Here is a 26,743-nt window from a genome sequence, read left to right as displayed (position 1 = left end):
ATGTGATAAAAGGCTCATCACCATACACACAAGAAGAGACAGAGGAACACTGGCAGGTGGGGGAACCCAAATAATACCCCTGGGCTCCTCCCAGGGCCATCCCAGCAGTGCAGTCAGCCCATAAGAGGCTCATCACTACCAGCACAGAGGCATGATGGCAGGTGGGGGGGCCCCAATAAACCAGTGAGAGAAATGAGCCCTTGCCCAGCCCCTGCCAGGGCTGACCCAGAAGAGCATCACTCCCTGGGCTGAGGGATGCCTGTTGCGATGAGCCCACAGGAGTGGCTCTCCAGAGCAGCTCCCAGCCTTCAGGGGCACTGCCAAGGGGCTTTGGGACACATTATGGGATGGGGGGAAGAGCATCTTGGGATTGCAGAAGAGTTGCTGTAGGATGTTGAGGGGAGGAACCAAAAGCAGGGAAAGGGAGGGATCACAGTGGTTTGAGGAGGAACAGATGTGGGAAAATAGAGGGATAAAGGGTTAAGAGAGGCTGGTTGTGTGTAAACAGGGCAGGTCGCTACATTTGTTTAGACGTGCCCTGTGCCTGATCAGCACCAGCTGTCCTGTCTTCTCATTGAATTCCATTTCTGTCTATTTTACTGAGTGAGGGCCTGTCTATTCTGCATGCTGGTGTGTGTGTGTGTGTGTGGAGGTCTAAATGCCAGCAGCTGGAGTGGGACTACAGGTCAGGGGGCCTGTGTGCCTGAGTGCCCACTAACAAATACCAAGCCAACGAGTAGGGTGAGTGGCCAGGGAGTCCTGTGTGTGCGTGCGCACGCACCTCTGAGAATGAGACAACTGGAGGAGTTGGCTACCAGAGGGACCATGGCTCTGCTGGAGAGACCAAAGAGTCTGGAGTTGACTGAGAGACCCGTTTAAACAAATGTATGTCTGTGTGGGATGCATCTGGGGGGAGAGGGGGCAGCATCCAGGACCAGCTGTGTGCCTAACTCCAGCTACTGGAGGGATCCATCCACATTGTTTATAGCTGTATATATTTCCCACTAAGAGACATTCATCCTGACCTACCAGAGAGGGGGAACAAGATGATGCCCTTGGTGCTGTCCATCCGTGTCTGTTCGTGTTGATCTGTGTGGCTGGTCCCATGTATATGTATATAAATATCTGTGTGTGTGTGTGTGTGTGTGTGTGCGCGCGCACATGTGCGTGCGCATGTACATGTGTGTGTGCACGCGTGTGTGCACATGTACCTACAGGGAATATCTGCCAGCCTTGCTACCAGCTAGACTTGAAGCTGTGATCCTCTACCAAGCGAACAGATTCGGCAGCTCCTACCAGACTGCAGCTCTTGGTTCTGTCTCCTCTGTAATTATTCTCACATATTTCTGTGTCCTCTTCTTCTCCATAGGAAAATGAGGTCTGCAGACCCAAAGAACTTGAAAAAAAATCTTTTATAGGTAGGTGATGCAGACAGGCTTGGCTGTATCTGAACCAATCTTTATAAAACATGAAAAGGAGAAATATAATTAAGATAACAACTGGGAAACAAAAGCCTTTGTTATTGCTGACAGTTCTCTGACATTGGTTTTGGAGAATATGTGCCAGCGAATTAAAAGTGACAACAGAATTTTCCAGCTTGTCAATATATGGAAGAACTTCTGCCCAGCTGATACTCGAGAGGAGAAAGGAGAGAGGGACTGTGCTAGTGGAAAGGAAAGAACAGTCCTAAACATCTAAGAGAAATAAAGCTGATTTACTCTGTTATGGTTCTGTTTCTCTTTATGTTTTCCTCTTCCTTTCCTCTTTCATGGATGTATGTTTGTGACTTTGTCACCAAAATTATTTCTGACTGTAGTAAATTTCTTGAACTCATTTCAGTTTTCTTAATTAATCTGGAGGGAAAAAAGGGATTGCAAACTACTGTTTTCAGTCACTGTGCACAAATCAAAATAACTGAGAATTTACTGCAATGAAAACCCAGACAAACTGCATTAGTTTTAACTAAGGAGAGTTTAGAGGCCAGCAGAACAGCTTTTTGGAACAGAAAAAGATCATGGGACACCTATAAAGGATAGTGTTCAGAGAGTCGACAGTGCTAGGCCACTTAAGACGGCAGCTGTACAGTAATAGTTTTCATAGTGATTGGACCTATTATATAACTGATACAACTTAGCTTTTGCCTTCAAAGACCTACAGACTTATGTTCATCTTGTCTGAAATTCTTATAATTGCATGATTTTAGCTGAAATGTTTAAAGACATTTTGTGCGATTTGTTGAATTTTTCAAGTACTATCCTGTCTGAAGTAAAATTTGATAAATATGAAAATAAGCTGGTTTATACTAATCTGCAGCTGAAAATGCGTCATTTTCGCTTATAATGGTGCAGAAGCTTTACAGCACATTCGTAGAGTGTACTTATAGTATTAATTACATATTTGTAGTATTTTATAGCATTTATAGTATTAATTACATATTTTCAAAGAAATGTGGCAATCAGTACTAACAATGATTTACTATACTTGAGAAATGAATGAAACATTTTGTTCAGATGCTGCAATATAATGTGTATTTTGCTTGAATATCTACTTCAACAAGATGTACAAGGAATGTTTATATAAAACACTACCGAAAGAGATTAAGAATAAGTAATATGTACTCAGTTTAATAATAAACACAAGCTGCATTAAAAGAAAAAAACTCATTATGTTTTGAAAAAAAATGTAATGACATATTGTATGATTAACTGTTCAGCTTCAAAAATACTGATTCTTCAATATTAGAAATTATAGGACAATCCAAAGCAAATTATGTGTAAATGCTTTTTCATATGAAATCAACGCTAATAATGAAGAGTCTGCTCAGTTGCTAAAGAAGCAAGCTACATGTAAAAGATTAAAACATTTTATTGAAGGTTTTTAAAACTTCTTATCCAGAGAAGCACAGGTACAGATATAACAACTCATGGGTTTTGTTTGCTCTTGGAAAAATTGAACATTCAGTTCTTCTACAATCAATGAATAATTATTTCAAACTGAAAGAATGCACAATGTACCAATGTTTGAGATTTTGAAAAAGACTTTACACTTAAGGTGGCATTTCAACATGAATATGTTGCATATATTTGTTGATATGGTACTTGATGTTATAGCACACTTGGCAAAGCTCTTATTTGTGATGTTATAATCACTGCAACTCTTCCTTGTTAAACTTCACTTCAGTGTTTTTCCAGTTGAATATTTAGGTTATTCTTGCTCTCTCTGAAGTGGTTTGCGTTCTGGAGGTAGCATTGGCTGTAACTTCTGCCAGCGTTGTGGAGGCCAGAGGATATGAGTAGCACGGGCATGCAGAAGTCCAAGAGAAACCTGTATCCAAAATATAAACCAAAGAGATTATTAAATACTGCAAATTAAATAAAATGGGGTAAATACAAAGCACATTATGATTTGTAAGAGTGATGAGACAATGCAAAGCAAATAATTAAGAACATTTTGATGCATGATGTAAGAGAAACGAAAAACTGCTTCAGTGAGACAGTTTTTTCTTGATAAAATATTTCATGAAACCTAAAATGCCAGTTCTGAAATGCGGTAGTCATAAAAAGCATTAACCAAGTAGCTTTTTTCAGGTTCAAGTAGAAACAACTGGACAAAATTGGTGAGGCGCTTTATAATCCACCAAAAGCTTGTGGTGATTACTTACAGCAAAGAGATTACTTACTCTGACTATGGTAGAGCATGGTTCAAGTATCTCTTCTGAGTAAGTTAAACAGAACCTGTCTCTGTCAGATTTCAGGTAGGTACACTAACCACAGGAGGATATTGGCTTTTCTTAAACGCGCTGTGCTCTCTATTTATCTCTTTTTTTTTTTCAAAATTCCTTTTTGTCCCCAAGCAAAAATGGAAATTACTGCAAATCATAAATATTTTGTCAGATTGAAGCTGTATTTCAGGCAGAATTATTTGATGAAATACACCTACAAATCAAAGATTTTTGTAGTGCTGGGAGTACTTACACTTCATTCATATGCTTCTCAAACATGTTTTATCAATAATTCATGGTTATTATTAATTCATGATGTTTTACTTCAATAAATTAAAATAAAAGTTAATGCTGATATTATTTACAAATAAATCACTTATAAGTGGAATTGTTTAGAAAACTGAATGGTTTGTTTAGAAAACTGAATGGTTTATAAAATGGTAAGAAAATTACAAACAATATTCTTTTCAATTACAGTATAAAATGGCCAGACTAAGAATTGCCTGAGAATAGAACACACTGATTTACTCTTCGGGATAATAATACAAGCACTCAATGTCGATATTTAACACTGAAATGAAGAAAATTGATGTGGAGTTAATCTCATTCAACTTGAAATGTCTGCAGGATAGACCTCTGCATCTTAAATGATTTGTCTGCATACCTTTTAGAGATCACAGAAATAAATTTCCCACCAACTGTGAAGTATCCAGTTCCAATAGAAAAGTTATAAACAGGATGAAACCATGGTTTAGAAGTATTGGAAGTCTCTATATGTGAAAAGACTAAATGATTAAGACTCTTAAAGAAATAACAATGGGGTTAGAAGTCTACAAAATCATGAATGGAATGGAGAAAAAAAATGTATAGGCCTTATTTACATATTGTATCATTACATCTCAAAAGGAAGACTGAAGAAACATCAAATGACATTGCCTTGAAGAATTTTTAAAGCAAAGAAGGAGGAAATGTTTCTTCAGAGTGTGCATAATTACATACATAATACAGGATACCATAGAGACAATAATAGAATAACCAACTGGTTATAATAGAGGAAGAAAGTCCATCGTACATAATTAAACATACAGTAACAGTGTAATCTCTACACTCCAAACTACACTCGTAATCTGGAGATGAATGAGATGTGAGAGGAAACACTGAGGGAAAAATTATGTACTTGCTTTGTTCTTATGATCTGGCATTAGCTGCTGTCAGAGCCAGAAGTTAGAGGACTTCTGGTTTGAACCCATACATTCCTGCTTAATATTTTATGTAAACTCAGTTCTTCCCTTCCATTTCTCATCACAAAAAAAAGTGATTTCAGTAAACAGGTAATTCAGCATTTTATGCAGATAGACACCAAACAGGCCCCTAAGAATATCTTCAGTTATTTTTCTTGATTTAATTTCATAGGATTAGTGTATATTCACCAGTCTCTACTACATAATCAAATCAGTAAAACTGAAGTGGTCTATATCTAATTCCATAATCTGTAGCTTGATGAAGCAGGTGCTGAATTACTTGAATATAATTTGGTTACTTAATAACCCACAATATCTGAAAGAATCAGAAGTAGATCACACTGAAATTGAAGTCTAATATAATATTTCACTTGCTTGATCCCTTGTAGGGATCACTTGATTCCTTGGATCCATTGCAGCTTTTCTTTCAACATTTAAGCAAAGGGCAATTAAGTCCAGGCTGCTAAGTGACAACTGCATTTTGATAAGATTTGCCTACATTTTCTAAAGTCACACCATACTTCTAGGTAGTTTGTTGGCTACTTACAGAATGCACAATATCCTTTATCTTAATTTTCCCATAAAGTGGTCTGCAAATGTAATATTAACATAGGGATTTGTACTGTGAGTATACAGCATGATAGCACACATATTGCAGGCTGGTGGTGAAACCCCACTGCTGCATATGAAATGTGATAGTATTAATACAGAGAAAAACACTAAAATACTCCTGTCGAACACAAATAACATCTCATTTTCAAAGCTCTATGTTTTTCTCAGTGCATTGCTTGTTACTGGTGTCAATAGAATGTGTGCACATATACTAAGAATATAATAAATGAATCCACTTGTTTGAAGTTCAGTCTGGGAATAATTTTGCCTGGAGGATTACTTCTACTGACCATCATCTGACTTGAGACTAAGAAAGAAATATCCTCCCTATAAACCTGATCTACAAGACAACTACTGCTAAAAAGGAAAAAATGGGTATTGTTGGGTTATGGAAGGCTTTAAAAGATAACAAATGACACTGATTCTATAGGGCTTCTTTTATAATAACTTAAATGTTCACTTTAAAAGCACCTTGATCTGTGACTTCTTCAAAGAACTTTAATAACTTTTGCCCATTGCCTATTGTTATTCTGCAGTTACTACAGCAGCCATGAATTTCACTGAGGAAGAACAGAATTGTTCACAGAGAATAAGCTGCCTTTGCTAATGGGTTTTCACTCATCAAGACTAGATACGGGCAGAGGATAAACCGAGAGAATTGACTTCTCCTGGCAAAATGAAATAATTAAACAATCTATGAAAAAAGAGATTTCATCAGTTCCCTTACTTACAGACATCATTATTTACTTTCTTTAGTTAAGAAAAGAAAATTACTCCCTTGAAACACTGTTTTGACTAAAAGAAAAATTAGTCCTTCATATGCATACATTTTTTGAGGAGCATCTTTCATTTACAAACATGAGCAAGAGATGCCAGAAATATAAATAGTTGATTCTTATTGTTACATTATGATCTATTTATTATTCTTGCTGTGGCAATGACAGGCACTATACTAAATCGAATTATTAGTATTGTCCCTAATCAAAGCTGTTAAGGCATTATTTCTATTTTTTTTTTTTTACTTAAAATATTTAATTGCCCAACTGAGAAGTCATTTTGTTAACATAGCAATTTTATCTGTAAAACAAGTTTTGACACTGCTACTGTGATAAAAGCATATTCCCTGGAAGTTTGTTCATTGTTAGTATGTTAGTTGCATGGAGACTGATTAGTTTTGGAACTGCATTAGGGCAAGCTAAGCTTAAGCTTGATAATGCTATCTGTAACTGTCTTGCTCCTTCTGTCCTAATGGGTTGGGATAAATATACCTCTATTAGTATGGAGGCTTATATTACTATTACTTCCCCTAATTCCAAAATATGTTATTTATTAATACTCATTGACTGTACTCTCCACCTCTTCTTGTCTATTAGCCACTTGACATCTTCACTGTTTGTTAGCATGATGCCTTTTCAAATCCCCAATCACAATGGACAAAGCAGCATTGCGACTGTGTGAGAACCCTGCGTGTACCTATGCAGTAGTGCATCCCAAAATTTCTATGGAAATCCAGACCCTCAGTCCAGATTCCAAGAGAAGGAAAAGTACGTTTCTGTAATCCACATAACAGATAAGGATGAGGCCCTAATTAGGATTTTCTCAGTTTACTCAGGATATGTAAACTCTACCCAAGCCACTGAACTCAGCTACCACTGCTTCTTCATTTTCTACCTCTTGTTTTCATTTTACATTAGGAGCATTCCCCACAGGTTTCGCCTTACTTCTTCTCTCCTTGAACCTTTGGTGATTTGGCTCTAGCTTAAACAGCCAGGACTTCAAATTCTATGACAACATTAAAACAAGAATGTACATCACCACTGAATATACCCTGAGTAACTGCAGTGCAGAACCAAAAGAATAGACCTTTTCAAGCTTTCTAATGCTCAGCTTCATAGTCAGTCAATTTGTTAATGAGAAGACATAATAAGACAAAGACAAAAAGCTATATAGGAATGTTTGTTCAACTGTTATTGTAGCCCTGTAACCAGTATTGCTATTGCTAGTTACAGGTTGCAGACTTTGTACCAACTCTGCCAGACCTTAACAGCAAGTTTTCTCAGGCCTTGTCTCAGCTTTACTTGCCTGCCTGGAGCTTTGACTTTGTTTAGCTGCAACAGCAGTTTTTCTAATGACTAAGTGGCTATTGCCCAATTTGTTTTACTTTTGCCTATATTTGTACCATCTTGTGGTATAATCATAGCTTTTATATAGGTAGTAGTAACAAGTAATTATTCTTTGTAGAATGAAATGTTTATGACCTTAACATAATAATGTGGTTTAGGGGAGTATAGCCCAAGTTTATGAACAACTCAGCAACGGTCATAAAAAAGAAAAGAAAAATTGACCTGGGAGCTGGACAGAAAGGTTTTAAGACAAGCAAACAGAACAAAGAACAAGTTAGAAGAACAAGGAATGTATCAAGCATACGTAAAGCAAACCATATATACACTAAATACGTAACATGGAGTTGCTGATCAATGAAGAAAGAATAAGGCATAAAAACATGTTAGAAAATGTATAAATAACCTCAAGGGGAACTGAGAGTGAGAAAGACAAAGCCATCAACATCACACTCCTCCTGGAGAATTTGGGATGATGAAAAAATACTTTCCCTTCTTTTTGAGGAGGATGGTTGCTGCCTACCATAGCACCTAAAGAGAGTATAAACAATGAGAAATGGGTAGATTTCAAAAAGTGTTTAACATTTTCAAACTATATTATTTGTGAGATGTGTTACTAGTTTGATAATTCAGAATGTGAATGCTAGTATCGTTGTAACTGGACTAAGCATATTAACTACTTATTTGTCGTATTTTAGTTAGACTGTTAAGATATTCATTTGGCTAACAATTAATTATTGCTTTCCCATATCAGGTGCCACCTTCTTTTTGCTCACAACAAGATTTTGACTGTAACATTACGCTATCACATAAAATCTCAGAATTGGTGCAGAACAGAGAAAGGTGGTAGGTTTTTTTCCTCACTTGATATTTCTTTTTTCATTTTTCCCAAATGAAAAAGGTAGGTTTGATGGAACCTTAATAAACATATTTCAGTTGCACTGTTTCTTCTGCTTCTGAAAAAATTACATTCAAAATCAGAAACAGAAAATTAAATAGACAATTTTATTATTTCCTTATGAAGTGTTTTAGTTTGGGGACAGAATGTTACTTCAATTTAACTTTGTTATTTTAATAAAAACACAACATCTAAATGAAACATTTAAATCTTTGTGTCAGTAGGTCCTATAATAATCAGATTACAGGGTATAAAGAAATCCTGGAATATCTGGATCTGTCACAGGAAGATAATAATAAGCAAATCATTTAAAGCACAGCAGCAATCCTTAACATTGGAGCTCGACAGCGAGCATCTCTGAATGTGTACTTGAACAAGTACTTGAGTACAAATACACTACTTCAGAAGAAATAAAAACTACTTTAAACTACTATCTGAAAATGATCTTGTTTTACCATATTTAAGCCTGGAAAAAAATTCTATATTCATTTGTGTTTTGTCTCTTCGTCTTCATAATAGATGTTTATATTGTGCAAAGCTTCTAAAATGCCATTGGAAGAGAATAACAGTAGCAGCCTAACACAAATGAGAAAGAAAGAGCACTAAATTAAAAGTGCCACAGATTACCTGCGTACACGAGAAATGTCATCAACAAGGAGAAAATCAAGATTCTAAGGCATACATCAACCTATGGCTTTGAGGAGTCACTTCTGCTTTAAGTCTCTTAAGATGAGTTATATTCTACCAGTATTCCACAGGCATTCCAAGTAATAATAAACACACAAACACAAAAATTACAATTGTCTCAAACCGAAAAGAGAAAAAACAGTAAGATCATAGTGTTTCAAATCATACTTTCTTTTCTCTGGAGTAGCATCTTCTTACTACATTCCTTTTGTTCATATGCAGGTTAGTCAAGAAGCTTTATGTACAGTCTTTTACATGCCTAGCATGATGGAATATTAGCTGTATTTAAAATTTTCTGTTTCATAATGCAACATCATTTGGGGGGCAGAGGGAGATTCTGTAGCAGTATAACTGTTCAAGAGGTCTATTCAGACCACATTTTGCTGACTAGATACTTCCTACTGCCCACAGAGATTCTTAAAGCTGCCCATAAACACTCAGTGAAAAATTGCCCTAATATGGAGAAATCCTGGATGATTTAAACTTGGCACCATTTGAGCAGACATATAGCTTTAATGACTGCCTCCAGATGTCGTAGTTCACAGTCCTGCTACCTATATCCTATTAGCCAATTAGCTGCAGCTTGCCTATACTCCAGTTGTGGAAGGCTGGGAATATCAAATTTGTGTGGAGTTTGAAAACTGTGTGCAATGGGACCAGATTAATGAGAAAGGAGAGAAAAAAGTTCTAGAATATTTCAGTCCCCATATCTCAAACAAAATCTCAGGATAGAAACACTTAGGTAACTATGCAGCATTTCAGCTATAATACTAAGAAAAATACATAGCATGGGATAGGTATCTGTGTCAAATTAGATTGTTTGTCTTTAAGAAAGGTTGTTACACTGGGTTTTGATATTAGATTGTAGGTGTAAAACAATCTCGCAGAGAATTCTCCCAATAAATTAATCTCTTCAAAAAATCCATACTTTAATAGAAAGTAAACATGATTGCTGTTACATTTCATTTTCTGTACATGGTTGAACTTTGAAACAACCAGTATCAAGCACAGTAGCAGAAAAAGGCTCAATAAAAATAAAATCCTGTGGATTACAGTAAAATCCCACAGAAACCACTTCCTTTAGTAGAAGTATCTGGGATAATGAACAAAGGCAGAAGAAACAAATATCATTGACCTCCTTCTTTTATGAATGTAAGAGTCACACAAAGATGAGAATCAATAAATTATTTTTTTATAAAATCACACCACAACAGATTTTGTTTAACTTACATCAGCTTGCTGAAGTTTGGCATAACAAGATGCTAACTCACTCATGAATTAAAAAAAAAAAAAAAGAAAGGATAGACTCCTTTCAACTATATGGCAAAATACTAGCATCTTAATCATTCTTTCCTCTCTTCCCTGAACAAATCAGACTTAATGGAGCCATACAGATCTAGTGACGAAGAAAAGAATGCAGCCCATTAATTTTGTTAGTAAGTGTTCCATTACTGTTCCATTAGTTTGATAGCTGAAGCAGCAGCTCCAGATATAGATAAAATACTCCATGTGTTTGCTTTCACTGAGCTTACTGTATAAGCAGTACAGATCTTTATTAAAGTTATGAAACTCAGAAGTGTTCATGTAGATAGAAAATATATTCTAAAAATATATGAAAATACATAAATCACATTGTGGCAATTATTTCATTTTGAGAAACAGTTGTAAACATTGAAAATACACACTCAAAAATGATGCATATATACTATGAATATATACAAAGATGTAATTATAATCATAAACTAAGATGTAAAAGAGAAAGCAAAATGTATTTCAAATGCAACAGATGATTCCCAGAATGAATAAAATTTGCATTATAGCACAGAGTAACTGTTTGAAATTAGTATAACAACTGTGACTGCTCCAATCCAACATAGCTTTGCAATTTAAGCTATTCATATCAGAAGAGGTGGGCACTGTCACTGCATCATAATTAGAGCTCAAGCTATTGATTGAATTGAAAAAACGTAAGATACTAAATATCAAAATAACTGAGCTGCATTCTCTTTCATTCAGTCATGTCTACATGTCTAGATTAAGCCTAAAGTTACAAAAGAGACAAAGGAAGGAAACGTTCACTAGAAATACTCTTTCACGTATGAGATCTTTCTACAAGATTTAACAATGCAGAGACTGATTAACTTTGGACCTTGATTTACATTCATAAAAGTACTGCAGATTTAAAGGAATTAAGAAGCAAGGAGAATATTTTTATTTGTTTTGCTAAGAAATCAGCTGTCAATGCTGTCACCATATTAAACACAATAACAGGTTTGGTACAATCATTTCTATGTGCTGACTTCCATCTGAATGCATTTTCTTCAAATCATCAAGGATATATTATTGAAAAGGAAACCATAGCTAATTAGTTTCTTCACTGCCTCCCAGTTTCTTCTTCTGTGTTTTCTAAAGACATTTTTAAAAACTTACAACACAGCACTACTAGTCCTTTATCTTCAGTAACTATAACATTCTTAGAAATTATTCTTTCTTGCTTCCGATTAACTGAATCAGTGTGCTAAATAGGTCTACAAAAAGATTTACAAACCAATCTATTATTTATTTTAAAGATTTCTACTTGCAAAAATGGTGATAGAATTTGCTTAGTGCACAGTATGATGTGCTTTACATGCTGCGTATACAAAAATATCATTTAATAGTTAAAAGCTTTTTAATATTTTACTGGGTGATGCACAAAATTCCTAGACTAAATAGGATTGTCACTGAGTCATGTAACTCAACAGAAGAACAGAATGTACTAATAGCATTCATGAAATAGCCCTACATTATAAAGCAGTAATATATTTGCAATTCAATATTTTAAAGAATTGGTAATTTAAGTGGCAGGAAACAGTTATTATAACACATTTATTGGCTTCAGATAGAAAGCAATATCCCAATCTGTGCATATTAATTATTCAGGAATGCATAAAAGCATTCAGTGTGAATTCCTGTTGAGCAAAGTATTGTGTCAGTGTCAACAGAGTCAGGAGAATGTCAGGCTTAGTGATATTTTTCAGCTTACTACACTGATATTGATTTTGTGCATTGTCTTTCTTGACTGAATACTTAGGACATTATGCAGAAATGCTGTACATTACAAATTAAGTTGATTGTTCTGTTGCATGTCATTAGTTTAGAGTTTCATTACAAAGCTTTGGCAAACACAGCAGTAAGGTTCAGCGTGGAAGCCTCCTGCCCCTGAGGACAATGGAAGGAGTCACACTACAGCTCCCAAAGCTCACAAACACCCAGAGATTACATGCATCCACTCTATGGCACTCCTTTTCTGACCCAATTAATCCCTGTGGGCTCGTGCTCAATCAACAGGTGAAATGATGCCCTCCGCCTCATTGTCCCTTCTCTACAATGCTATGTGCTTCCAGGAGATCAGGACAGAGGTGTCCCAGCACTGTTTTCAGCACAGAGACTGCAGTTCTGTGATTTACTGTGATGCTCTGTGCTAGATGAGAGAGAGCCCTTTCATATTCCCGCTCTGGTTCCACTGCTCACTCACACAAGAGTCAGGCAAAATCTGACCCTCACAAAGCAGGCCCTAATTCAGAGGCACTGGCATTGCAAAGCAGAGCAAACAAGCTAAACTTAAAGATCAAATTTCACTATATTTCCAGAAATATGATTATGCCTGATATTGTATGGATGCAGGTGGGGAGAGGAGATGTGTCAGACTCATTCAGGGTAAACCAAACGGTGCTTTTTTTCTGTCAGAAGGAAACAGATGACTTCAAATATTAGATACACCCAAATTCTTCTTCAAGACAAATGAAGTGAAAAAAACCCCACACACTAGTTACCCATTGTGCCTGATTTATACTCTTCATACTCATCCCAAAAGATCAGAAAAGTACCTGATCTTACAGATCAAAAAATCAGAACCACTTTTGAACTTAAAGAAGTGCCAATACTAAGGGATTTCAGGGAGAACATCCCATCCTGCTGCTGCCTCGTCTGCTCTGTAAGGATCAGCTCTGACCTGGGTGACTCCATTCATGAGGACTGTGACAGGATGGCATTGGGAACAGCAAACTCCAGACATCTAGAAAAGTTCAGTATCTTAAATTTTACTTGGCAGATGATCACATCACAGTGATTATCAAATGCTGAGGTAACACAGACAAAGACAAAGTTAAGTAGGCGAGGAGGAGCCAGAAAAGCTAATTCAAGGGAATAGGTGAGAAAATACCTCTTAATTAAAACAAAATGGCACAGCACACTTATATTACAACTGTTACTGGGCAAGGCAAATCTTTTCTAAAGCTAGGAAAACTGTTCAGAAATTTTCAGTAAAAATAGTATATACGTTCAGCAAACAGTCGTGGGAACAGGCTTGTAGCTTCTCCATTTTTTTTATTATACACTTCAATAGTTTTAGTCTGATATGAATCAGGTTCTTGCAATATTGTTAATAAAATCATTTTGATTTTCTCTTAGCTTAAAAATGGTCCTGTTCAATAGACTATTCCACTTAATTAAATATTTCAAAAAAATCCTACTGTGAGACTTGTTTATATTTTCTTCTAAAATGGCATACAGAAACAGTTTGACTTACAGAAAACATGCTGTTGGCAAAATAAGCTATGAAAAGCAATAGGGAGCAAATATTCAATGAGCAGCTAGAATATCAAAATGTCATTAAATAGCTGCATGATATGTTATTAAATTTATAAAAGACTTTTTAATACAGGTCTTTGTGTGAGGATGGCTAGAGCTCATCAAAAATGGTACATTTCATCAAGATAATCATGTATATGTAATTGCCCTGAGATGATTTACAGGAAAAAAAAAAAAAAAAGCACATAAATACTTTAAGTATATACAAAGATTTTTCTCTTCTTAATACCTATAATTTAAGAATGCTTAAATACTTCTTTTCTTCTATCTGATTTATCCCATATATTTGTTAAACCTATAGAAAGGAGATTAAGTGTACTAAAACCAGCTTTTACTTTATCCAGAAAAAAGTAACCCCCCAAAATTTATTTTTCCCTAATAAATCTTACTATGTTTTAGTATTCACAGTATCATAAGACACTGTGACATTTGTCAAAATACTGGCTTCTTGGTATAATTCAGAACATATAGCTATCCTTTCCTTTTGTAACAGAATTTGTCATTAAATAATTGACACTATTACCTATAAACATCCTTTCCACATCCTATATTACTAATCCTTTTCATCTTCCTATTTAATTTCTTTAGTTAACTCCTGAGCAGCTTATGAAAATGGCATAACAGATTTTTCTGAGGAAAAAACTTCACAGAAATAAATCAGAAGTATAAGATTCATACTCCCTTTCAGACACTGCTGCAGTTCTTTTATACACACCTGAGTCTTCAAGACTGGATCTCACATGTGAGACTTTTAATTCTCTGCAGTCAGCTCGCTCTGTGAGGAAAGCAGCTTTTGTGTGTGCCTGTGGAGAAGGCAATTTTATAGCGATGCCACCCATTGGCCTGGCTGGTGTGTGAGGTGGCCCAGGCAGACCTGACTGGTGTGGAGGAGAAGCAGGAGACAGGCAGTCCAGACGGTGCAGGCCACCATCCTTATGGGGACATCAGGAGAACTGTGAGGGACAGCAAGAGCTCACTATGAGCTTGTAGACCATTACCCTAGAGGTCCAGTTCATTTGCCTGAGCAGAAGTATCTGCTGCCATTTGAGATGTCCTAGGGAACCTCTACTGGCTGCCACGTCTCCTCATTCAGAAGGGCACAAGCCTCCTGTGCTGTATCTGTCGACTGCATGTAAATGTCTCAGATTCACTAGGACAGCGGAAAATACATTGTAGGCAGTCGTCTTCTGAGCAAGAGTTTTCCCATTGCTCTCTTCAAGACCTTCAGTATTCTTGGAATATGCTTGCCATCTTTCCTGTTTGCTTGCTAGCCTTCTTTAATGTATCCTAAAGCAATCAGACAGGATACTATAAACCAAATAACGGAGGCAGAGACTGCATCCTTTCAATATAAAAAGTTATCTGCCTCATTAGCCAAACACGGTAACCAGATTTAATCCACTACTTTGCTATTAAGAGCTATATTTATCTCAAGCAGATATTAAGACTTGCTCTTAAGCTATACAGCATGAGCAGGAAAGTAGTGGAAGACTAATGAATTCAGTTTCCTGTATATTTAATAAAATATTCTCTCATACTTGCAATCAAGCCATAGTTCAGCAAAGCATGTGCTGGACTTTAAATACTCAGGTAAAACACATGAGCACATTATTAAAACTAAGTAAAATAAAATAAAATGAATACAAATTCCAGTGAGCTGAAGATGCAGATTTATTAATTCTTTATATAACTTATTTTTCAGATTATATGTAGATATTAGGCTATTTTAGCAAAATATAGCAACACAGGACCATCAGGCCATCTGTACAGGAAAAGCATTAACACATTTAAGTGTTCTAAATATTAAAACTTAACATCATTAAATCATTACAATTCCAATTCCTGACAGAAAAATCAACTAAATAAATATTGCTTTTAAGTGCTTACCTTTAAAACACAAACTTCTTCAAAATACACTGCAAAACCAACATTGATTTTGTATCTCAGTGTTTTGGGGAACACGTTTTAGGTCAGCAGCAGACTGCATATCCATCACCATTGCTACAATGCCTGGAGATCCAAGTACTGTCTCTGAAATTAGCTGAGGAGACAGCAGTAGTGGCATGTGCAGACAGCACAATCTGATACATTTTCATCATTCTGCTCTGGAAAAAAATATAGTTCTGTATGTTTACTGTGCTGTTTTTTCTGCTTCAGGAGCTTAGCACTCAAAGCAGATGAAAAAAGTGATCCATATTTTAAAATTAATATGATTCTGAGACCATTATGAATAGTTCATCTTCTAGCTTGCTTTAGAGTATTAAATTGCTGTCAGCTATTGCTAATGGCTGTGGAAAGACGGCAGTCACAATTGCTTTGCAATGGAGATCTGGCAACCTCTCTGTAGCATCTTTGTTCCCCCACTACTGCACAGTTTAAACAATCCAATATGAGCTTGGTAAGGACTATACAACCTTGCTTCCAAAACAATATTTGGTGTATTTTCTTGTTCAGTGAACCCAATGTTTATTGTTCCTGAAGAGACAGAACCACCGCTAAACCCAAGTCCCCAGTCTGTATGGAGCCACACACAGCCAGAGGTGAATCTGAAGCTGCCTTGTCCTTTGAAGGCTCACCACCTGGTGGTATGCACCATTAACCCATTGGAAGAGTGAATCAATCTTAAGCTGGAGGCTGCCACGCCGTATGTTTGTAAACACAAGGATGTGGTTTTAAGCATGAGTCAAATACATACCATGAGTCAAAATCATGGTACTCTAAATGCAGCAGGCAAGAAGACAGAAGATTTATAACTCTCTAATGATAAAGAAAAGCATAGTTCTTATGACAAGTAATGAAATACAAGGCCAGAATCTCAAAAGAGTAGGGAAAAAGACAAGATGTAAATGGCAGCAAAACTGCGGATGGGGATTTAGAGTTGCTTGAACAACTTTTTTTCCATCCTGAATTTAGAAGAAAGTTTTCTCTCCAGGCCTCAGTAAATTACATAAATTCAATGAGCATTAGCTGCGATTGGAAAACACTCCCAGTTAGTATCAATGTATTAAGTGAGAGACCAAGTGCTTTAAATTTACACTGAGCAACAGTAATCTTTAGATTCCACTGCAACAGCGAACAGCGGCCAAGGCAGCTGCTATGTTCTCCAGCAAGTCCATCCTTTCTGTCATCACAGAACACTTTCACACCACCTTTCCTCATCCTCTCCTTCAGACCTCCGCAAAAGGGAATTCACTACTATTGCATAGCTCCCTAATACACATTTGTGTAAGGAATTCTTTTATATACTGATTGTTTCTGGATAGGAGCCTGATGCTTTCCTGTCTGGTAAGTCTGGCTGCAATTCCCGAGTGACTTCTCTGATGCCATTCTGGCAGTCCTGTTTACGCTTCCCATGTGTGCACCAAGAAAGGAAGAAACTTCCAGCTGGCCTCAATTATTTATCTCTAAGGCTTCCTAGGTGCTGACTGCTCATGTTCCTAGGCAGAAGAGCCCACCAACCTTCCTCCACTGCCTGGCAGAGCAGGACCCAGTTCTCATTCCCTGATCTCAACTGCCGCACTCCATTATACAGTGGAAGGGGGATCCACTATAAATCAACAGTGTTTAATTGGGAAGACTGGAGAGCAAGGCGTAATTGCAAGCAGGAGCTGGATAAGAAGGGAGACAGAAATAAAGAGACTAATTTCCAGGTTCAGCCAAACGGTGAGTTCTGCAGCAAAAATGCTAAATTCTGTGGCATCTGAAGAAATCTTTAATTCTGTGGCCACAGAACAACAGAGATTAGTCCTTGACTTACATTAACGGACATGTCCTATCTCCTTTGCTACTATTTTAAACCTCATCTAGACTCAGGAAAGTCATCTCACCTGTCTGATCACAATGAAAGCAAATTGTTAAGGTCATCTTTTCAATCATAAAGAGTAAGACTTTTTAAAGAGAAGTTGAGATTCTCCTGAAAAGGGAGATGAAACAAACATGAAATCTGTAGAATATATATGGTGTTTGCTACAAAAGCTGTCCAGACCAGAAAATAGAAAATAATTTAAGTAGTTTCTTCTTAGGGATAATATTTCAGCTGACCTCAATTATTTAGCTTTAATACTTTGGTTTTAAAAAGTTGAGGTTATAATATATTCAGTTTTTATTGTTAAACAGAACTTACTCTTGCCCAGCTCTTATGACTTTGTATTTATTTAAAGTTCCTACTATCCTGTACTATGGTATAACTAACAACCGTTCTTAACAGGTAATATTCATTTATGTAAGTGCTACACCAAACCCTTACACATGTATGGAAGTTGAGACTTTCTCTGAAAAGTCAAGATCTTCTCAAAGCTATGACAATAAAGAAAAATGCTCAATCTCTACTTACTATTCTTTAGCACTTATATAAACTCATTTATATTACTGCAAAACACATGTAAAATGTCTCTTTTGTTGCACATCATAGGCACAAAGCTACTGAGAAAGAGATATCAGAATCCCTACTGTGTCAAACAGCATCTTACTTTTACTAAATTTATGGCTGCTACACAAACAAAGTTGAACCTATTTGATGATTATTATTTGAGATTTATTACTTAGAGCCATGCCAGAATTAATCCCTATTTAACAAGGTTTTTTGAAAGGGGTTTAAAATATCAACATTCTGAAACATGCTCATTAGAACTATTTGTAAGTAATTTAAAATGATAGCTTATAAATAAGTTGTGATTGGATCCTAAAGCCATGTCAGAAATAGTGTTCAGATGACAGCTTGTCACATAATTTTATGCTTGATACCTTGGCTCAGTCGATCTCTAAATAGTGACACTTTTATTATTCTTTGGGGAAAATAAAGATCCCAGGTACCTTTTCCTTCCCATTCCCTGCTGGATCATGATACATTGACATCATCCACCTGAACACTAGCAAATCACGATTTCCTTGCTTAGCGTCTCCTGATTAGTCTGTTGTCAAACACCACTGTTGTAATGCAAGAGAGCCATAAACTGCACAGAAAAGGTAAAATATTCCAGCCAACACGCCCATGTAGCCTTAATTCTTCTCTGTTTGAGACACCAGGATCATATGAGATATGGCACTTCTGTGTAAAATCCTTTTTGCATTTGGAGTCTGTCACATAGCATCAGTCAGGAGTCAACAAGTTTTGCATGACATCTCAGCCATAGGGAAAGCTTAGGTGTGAGTTTTTGTTTTGCTTGGCTATTTTAAGAGTACAGTGCAGATTGCAGTTAGGATTCTGAAAACTTCTCAGACTTCAAAACATAGTATAAAAACTATCTTTAGAAAAACGATATTCTGAAATATAAAGTGCCCCTTATTTTTCATATTAAGCCACTTGAAATAAAAAGAGCTTTAAAATGTGCTTGCTAACAAAAATATCAAAATTATTTTTGTTAATAATAATTACTGGTTAATCTACAGAAAGTCAAATTAGGTGACAATAAAACAAATGAATATTGTGTCAAAATAAAAACAAGAGTCTCTTTGTCAAACAAACCAGAAAAGTAAAAATAATAACCCATCGATACCCATAGCGTATTAACATTTTTTTCATAATTTCTGCATTGTGATTATAATGTTTGAGGTTATTTAAGAGACTAATTCCTGCCACTGGTGTTTCCTAGATAAAACAAAGCTACCCAGAGCTAATAATATATATTGCTGTTCTTGTTAATTAATGATATATATTACACATAAAATGTCAACCTGAGCGGTGAATTTCTTAACGTCTTGGTTTCAGATGTAATTTAACATTGACAATGAGAGTCTGCAATCCTTCCTCAAACTGAGTAGTAACTTATTTGAATGCTAGTTGCAGTAAATTCAAGAGGACTGTTCCTGTAAACCAGTGCTATTCTTCATGTGTAAGGGCACCTGAATCTGACCCTAAGATTTATTCCATTTTCTTTTTAAAAAGAGAGATAAAAAAATGGACTTATGGAAGACTTTAAAGTATGTATCTGTCAAACTTCACCTCTTGAATCTTACTGGTTTCAACTATAAATGCATAGAGCAGTGTGAGCAGCAAGACTTAATAGTATTATTACTCTAACGTTAAGTAGATGACAGTCCAGTATTGTGCTGCATTTTGCTTTTGATGAGGACTATTATCTCCAATAGGCATGATACCTAACAATACCACAGCTTGCCATGACTTATCTGGGAAACATGAGAGTTCATAGCAAATACATGGGACTTATGAATGTCACTAGCATACAAACACTGTTTTCTATGGCACTTACTGAAGTGCTAGGTAAACGTACTCTTAGTCATAGAAAAAAACAAAAAAAAAAACAGAAGGAAAAAATTTAGTGTAATTCTAGGTTTTCCAAGCAATGGAAACATTCCCCCCAAATGCTTTTAGTTCTACTATAGACATATGAAGACTATTAAATATTCTTTTCAGCATTAAACAGCAGTGACCTGAGGGACTTGTTTATAAAACTTATTTATCTAACCAGAATAAAGCCCTATGCAAACAAGGAGGAACTCTCCTTCCTTCCAAATTTTCTGAATCTCCTGTCTATTTATATAAGATATGAGAAGTGAGTGGCCAAATGCCTCACAGGTATTAGACTCAGACAGCTATTAGAATATAGTGCAGACCACTGTAAAAATTACAGCAAGCCTGACATAGAGGTTATTAGATTTAAGGGATATAATTTCATTTGTTTCAATGGACACTGGATTTAACCCTATTGGTATGATCCAATGTCTACTAAAGCACATGGAAAAATAAACATAAAAGGAAGCATATGCAGGTCCCATAGAGACTTCTTTGAGGGTTGGAGAGACAAGTTCAAATAAGATTTTTATTACTGCTACACTTGGCTTATACTGTTGCAATCTTTTTTCTAATTCAAGCATACTTAGCTTCACATAGGAAAAGTTGCCTGGCAATTATCAGAGAAAAGTCTCAAGTCATTTCAGTGTATTTGAAATGCTTGCTACAACTGTGCCTTCTTTAGAGAAGCTGCTTAAATCAACTTGTTACATCTGTCTGACCAAAAAAGAGGTACTTGAAGGGATAATAAATCAAATACCTTAGTTTTTTTGACAGCCCCAAACTAACATAATTCAAACCATGAAGTCAAACATAAGAAACAGAGTGATTTAAACTGGGCACTTATACTTTGTGCTGAAGTGCTCTGATGTCCAAAACACAAGTGTGAGAGTGCTGTGATTACTGATGAGAGTGCAATGATTACTGATAAAGGTATTAAGATTATTTGGAGATATCTAAAATAGATATTAAATTTAGGAAATTAAAGTTAGACAATTAAGTTTAAAGAATATATTTGGGGATCAGAGTTGAGGTCAAATAAAGACTGACTGAATTGTTTGTTTACTGAAGTCTCCCTCAGCATACACTTCAGATCCTATGAGAAAATTAGCAAGCCTTGATTCTCCCACCTAATGCTACAGCCTAAATTAAAAATCATGCTAAGCTCAACAGATAACCAGTGCAAAGAAAAAGAGGACCTCAACAGTGCGATGCAGACCTGCAGTAAGTTGTATAACTCGTTCCCATTTCTCTCCATTGACAACAGAGGGAGCTTAGGCAACTGTGCTATCAATTTGGGTGTCTCTATGCAAGGCTTAAAATTAGATTAAAAGAATCTGAGCTTTTATGTTGCCTTAAAAATCATGTCATGTTCTCCATTAAAATCCATTTATTCAAATGACATGCTCAAAATAAATGCAAAACATCATTTAACTTTAAATTCACTTAGCTTCCTAAATGACTTGATACTAAACTTTGGGAAGACAATGGCAAAACTCCCTTTGGACTTCACTGGCCCAGGTACAGTATACAGTAATTGATACTGCTCTTCCCAGTTTCATGAATATTTTTTTTAATGTGTTTTTTTCCCTCAGTAATGGTATGACACAAGTCCTTCTTTTTATCCTGCAATACTGAAGTAGAATGATAATAACTGCAGGTGGATTACTGTGGGTAGGTTATGGGGTTTGAAATCTTAGTGACCTTGAGTAGCATCAGCTTCCAAATGCAATTCATTAAATACCATTATACTACATGACAGCTCTGGGAGACAGGGAATACAAGAATAGTAAAGCCAAAGTCCCTTGGGGTAGTCAGATAAAATGTAGCAGAACCTGTCTAAATAACACATTTGTTATATCTAGTTTTGTTGCTTTAAAATGCTTTGCTCAGGAAGCCGCTAAGCTCAGTGGTAGAAATCACCTCATCTCAGCCATCACAAAGGCATTGTTGTATACTGCCTCTGTTCTAGCCAAGGAACATATTGCCATAAAAAACACAAAATTTACTGATTCAAAGCTAAGTTAAAAATATTTGCTTTTTAGAACTAAAACAGAACAACTTAAAAATGAAGACTTCTTGGCTACTATTAAATCACCCAATTTTCTCTCTTTTTTTTAAAAAAAAAAAAAACTCTTGGTTTAACCCCAATTCTCAGTTTTTCTCTTTTAGATTCCATGCACCATATAGTAGATATGCCATGTTTTCTCTACGGGACCACATCTGAAATGAGTGAGTCACTCTATACTACTCACAGTCAAAAGAACTTCATCTAAAAGTACTTTAAGATTGGATGTTTTGTGTGAAGCCAGAGCAATCTGAAGCCAGCGAAGAATAAAAATATATTGAAGATTGCCAGAGAGGCAACTGTGAGATGCAGAAATAATTGCTGGAAGATATCAGAAGCTGGTGTGCCAGAGAAAGTTTGGGTTTCTTGGCACTAGTTTTAGAGGATTCTGTGTGTCCAGCACAAATACTCATTCTGTATGAAAGTGTAGGTAGATAGTAATATACTATCATACACAAAATTCATCAAGAATTGCTCCAACAGAAGAAATAACTGATTTATAATGAAAAAAGAAAGCTTATTAAGGATATAGTTTTATTTCACTTTTGGATACATGATAAAATCATTGACACCTGTCTGGACACTTACTTTCAGTGTAATTATTTCTCCAATGGGACAAAGTAGTTTAGCTCAGGCTTAATTAACATGTAATGCTTGTAGTGGTTTATAGTTATAACTGTTGTTTATGGTTACATTAAGTTTATAAGGACTTAAAGTTTTATTTCATATTATTTGTTAAGTGTAAGTGAAATAGTTTCTATTTTCAGTTTGCAATAGGAAAAAAATACAGAAAAAAATTGGGGAATACGAAGTGGTTACATTTAAAGATTTATGTTGGAACTCTGTTTCTGTAGGTAGTGCATGAATATTTTCTCTGAAATGAAGTTCCTTGATATACTCTTCTTGCACTTTACACTGTCCTATGAATTATATAAGAACCTACATTGACTCTATATGTTATTTTGGAAGACTCACTATTCTCCTTAGAACCAGACTGAAGTAAAAAAAACTGAATCACCCAGTCAGTAGTCACTTGGTACCATCATAGCCTTGCCTCAAGGGAAAAACTGAGGATTAACTAGAAAATTATCTTGAGAAATGAGCCTTTAGAATAAGAGACAGTCAGCTTAAAAGAGACTGCAACACTATTTCCAGGAAAAAACAACAATGATCAACTGGACCAATAACTGAGCTAATTGGAGAAAGAGAATAAGATACAGTTCTTTGAATAATGTAGTCTTTCCAGCTGAAGATCAAAGAAAAGCTCGTATAGACAAGCACTAAAAGTAGCTTCAGATTTTTAACCGATTTACCTTTTTTTATTAAATTGTAATTCCTTACCTAAAATTCATGGAAAAGCATGCATCTTATAGGTCACTAACCTTGATAGCTACAGAAGTTATAACATTTAGAAGAGTAGTAATAGCTAAAACATGGAGACTGGAGAAAGGCTGGCAGTCTGCACAGAATCTGGGGCAGATGCTGTGAGTTCCTCAGCTATGGGAGCACCACTTTTGCAAAAAGCAAAATGCATGGCAAGGCACCTACCACATTTCATGTAGCAGGATGTTCTCCATTTGACAGTGCTACCCATTTTTTCAAGGAGGGACTAATTTTAGGATAATTTGGAAATACCGTTCAATCTGGAAATTGCACATTCTATTCCAGAAACGCTGAGAAATAAGTAGAATTCCCTTTCACTTTTTCTCTTCCTATCAGCATTCTTTTTGCTGCAAGAGGTTTGTGATTTGCAGCTTTTTTATTTCACCTTTTTTTTATTTTTGGTGCTTTTTAACACACTGTAATAATGAAACTATAAAGGCCCACTTTTTAGAGTTAAGATGAACGACATCTTTAGACTCAGCAAGTCTCAGCGTAAGAAATTGCATAACTTTCAAACTGTATCACATCCTATCTATCTCCATGTCACCATAACACTGAAGCAACAACCACCCCCTTCTGCTTTGTCCCATTTGGAATCTTCATTGGAAACACTGCTTTATTCTTATGCTTAGGAGGATGTAACAATAAATTCAGAAGCGCATGAAGGCATGAATCATTGCATCCAGCCCTCAGGAAAAAAGAACTGGGCACAATCTGCTGTCCAGACAAAAATGTGAGTAAATACCTCTAGCCATCATGTTTCCAAGTAGAATCTTGCAAACTTTTGTGTTTCTCTGGACTAAATGAACCTTCAGCTTTGCAAAGACTCTGAATGCCCCAGGAGGCCTTAATAAAATCATCATATCTACTATGCGAAAGTCAAGGCTTACAGGACATCGTTACTCAAGACATAAACTAAAGCTAGGGTTTAGAAAAAACACGAGTGGATTCTCCTTTTATCTAACCCATTGGCTTTATTTGAGTCATGTAACTATTCATCCTTTCAAATCAATTCTAAAGTTTAAAATAAAGCAAGGTTAAAGTAGATTTGCTAGGTTCAGATTCTATACTAATGGTGAGGTGCTGAAAATGATCTAGGTGTAAAAAAGATTCTATCAGATATGTTTTCTTACATGCAAACATTTAGAATACTACATCTAACATGAATTCACCTAGAGGCAAGAAACAGTAGCTATTATAACAAATAACTCATGAAGTATTATGACATGTACTATATAAAAATTCTAGCAAACATGCATATTTTCATTTAGTTTTAAATTATTTTGCAAAAGTTGAAAGCTGATTTTTTTTTCTAAACCGCAAGAGAGAATCCTTTCCCTTTTCAAAGCAAAGCTACTTTAAATAGCAGTGTAATACCGAAATCCTAATGCCAGCATTGCTAATTTATACACAACTGGTCTCCATCGGACTACTGAAATGAAGCCAGTTGCAATATATCTAATAAGGACTGATGAAAGTTTAATTCAGTTTTCTGAATTGCTATTTTAATAGAAAATATAGAAGCAGTATCGAAGGTAAACTTACAGAATATACGCAAATGCTAAAAATTTATAATAAACAATTTCACAAAGCCATGCAGTAGGTTAAGCACATCCAGCACCCTCCTATTTCACCTTTAGGGCAGAGGCAGCTCTAGTCAAACTGGCGAGGGGGAGGACAGTGTGGACACAATGGCATCACATGACTGCTGAGTGACTACCATAGCAGCTGCTAATTGCTAATGCTTATTTTAGTAAAATTTGGGGTAGGGTGGAGTGGGTGGTCACAGAGGTGAACAAGTCCATGTAAGTCAGTATAGGGTAATCAAAGTCATTGAAACAATCAGAAACTGATACTGACCCCATTTAGTGGCCCCTAATATATATCTTGAAGTTTTGATTATTTAATGTAAAGAACATCTTTTTCCTTGTCTGAAACACTGAAAATGACAAGCCACAGCAACCCAAAAAGAGTATGATATAAAGAGAATACAGCAAGATATGAAAGATAATTAATAATTTCTCAAGTAACAGTATACAATCTTGTGCCTTTGACAACTCAAATCATTTTGAACAATAAGCAATTTATGGCCATGAAAGGGCAAGCACTTTCCTTTCTTCGTTTATTTGTTTCATTCCCTGTAGGATACAACAAACAGAATTATTTCTAAAAAGCCATTTTCCATTGTTATCATTGATGCCTCAAGGAAAAGAATCTTAAAATCCTTCTGCTTATAAGCAATCCCAGTCTGTTTGTAAGTAATCCCACTTACTATTGCACATTCCTCTCTCTTCTCATTCTTCATAATTAATTTATTAAATTCTTGTGATGAACAATTTTTTTTCTAACAAATGTAATATTAATAGGTTTATTGTTCCACAGGTTTACTGTTCCACAGATTTAGATTTTAAAGATTCTTTATTAAAACCCAGGAAAGCTGGGGCGTTTGGGCTGGGATATGGTAATTATTCCTCATAGCTAGGAAATTATTTCCAAATTGAATTGGACAAGAAAACATGTCCTGTATATCCTGGAAAGTAGGATCAAAATTAGAAAGCAGAAAAAATAAATAAAAATTAAGATTTATACAAAAATGTAAACAATTAGCTACTTCTATATAACTTAGATCATATAAGGCATAAAGGCAAACAGCAGAATCCAAATGTAGAGCTATTTCGACAGTTATTCATTGCATATTAATTAACACAACTGAATATTTTGTACTTTGTTTTAGCTGCCTCAGGATAAAAAATCAGCAATGCAAACTGGCACCACAGTCTAAATTCAATTAAAGCATTCAGGAATAGACTTTCATATTTCGACAAAAATAAACACAGGAGAGGATGTGTGTAGGAGGGAGAGGGAATATTCATAAAAGCTAATTCTACACACTAGAGGTTCTTGACTCCCTTTACTGTTAATGGATGCAGAGAACCCAGTTTAGGACCCCATCTGAATCAATCCAGAGAATCCCTTTAGTCTTTCTCCTGATCATGGATTCACCCTGAAGAGACTACCCTAAAGTTAGCCCTTAGGAATACCCACCAATGCCTTTTTTATCCAATTTTACAGACAGAGGTCCAGGAATTCCTATACACTGCTATGCAAAGATGTAGAAAAAATAATAATGT

General features: G+C 35.8%; 1 protein-coding gene across 3 annotated transcripts in view; it reads right to left on the bottom strand.

Annotated features, from left to right (window-relative positions):
• Nucleotides 1-2,847: 2,847 nt before the first annotated feature.
• The window catches only part of IMMP2L (inner mitochondrial membrane peptidase subunit 2), a 485,261-nt gene continuing 461,365 nt past the window's right edge, over nucleotides 2,848-26,743 (bottom strand). For all 3 annotated transcript variants that reach the window (XM_064507813.1, XM_026117706.2, XM_026117704.2), the window contains one exon: nucleotides 2,848-3,324. In XM_064507813.1, coding sequence (XP_064363883.1) covers nucleotides 3,205-3,324 — 120 coding nt within the window. In that variant the 3' untranslated portion in view covers nucleotides 2,848-3,204. The remainder of the gene's footprint in view (nucleotides 3,325-26,743) is intronic.

The sequence above is a fragment of the Dromaius novaehollandiae genome, chromosome 1, assembly GCF_036370855.1.
Source record: "Dromaius novaehollandiae isolate bDroNov1 chromosome 1, bDroNov1.hap1, whole genome shotgun sequence".
NCBI classification, from domain to species: Eukaryota; Metazoa; Chordata; class Aves; order Casuariiformes; family Dromaiidae; genus Dromaius; species Dromaius novaehollandiae.
This window is presented reverse-complemented; position numbering and strand designations above follow the sequence as displayed.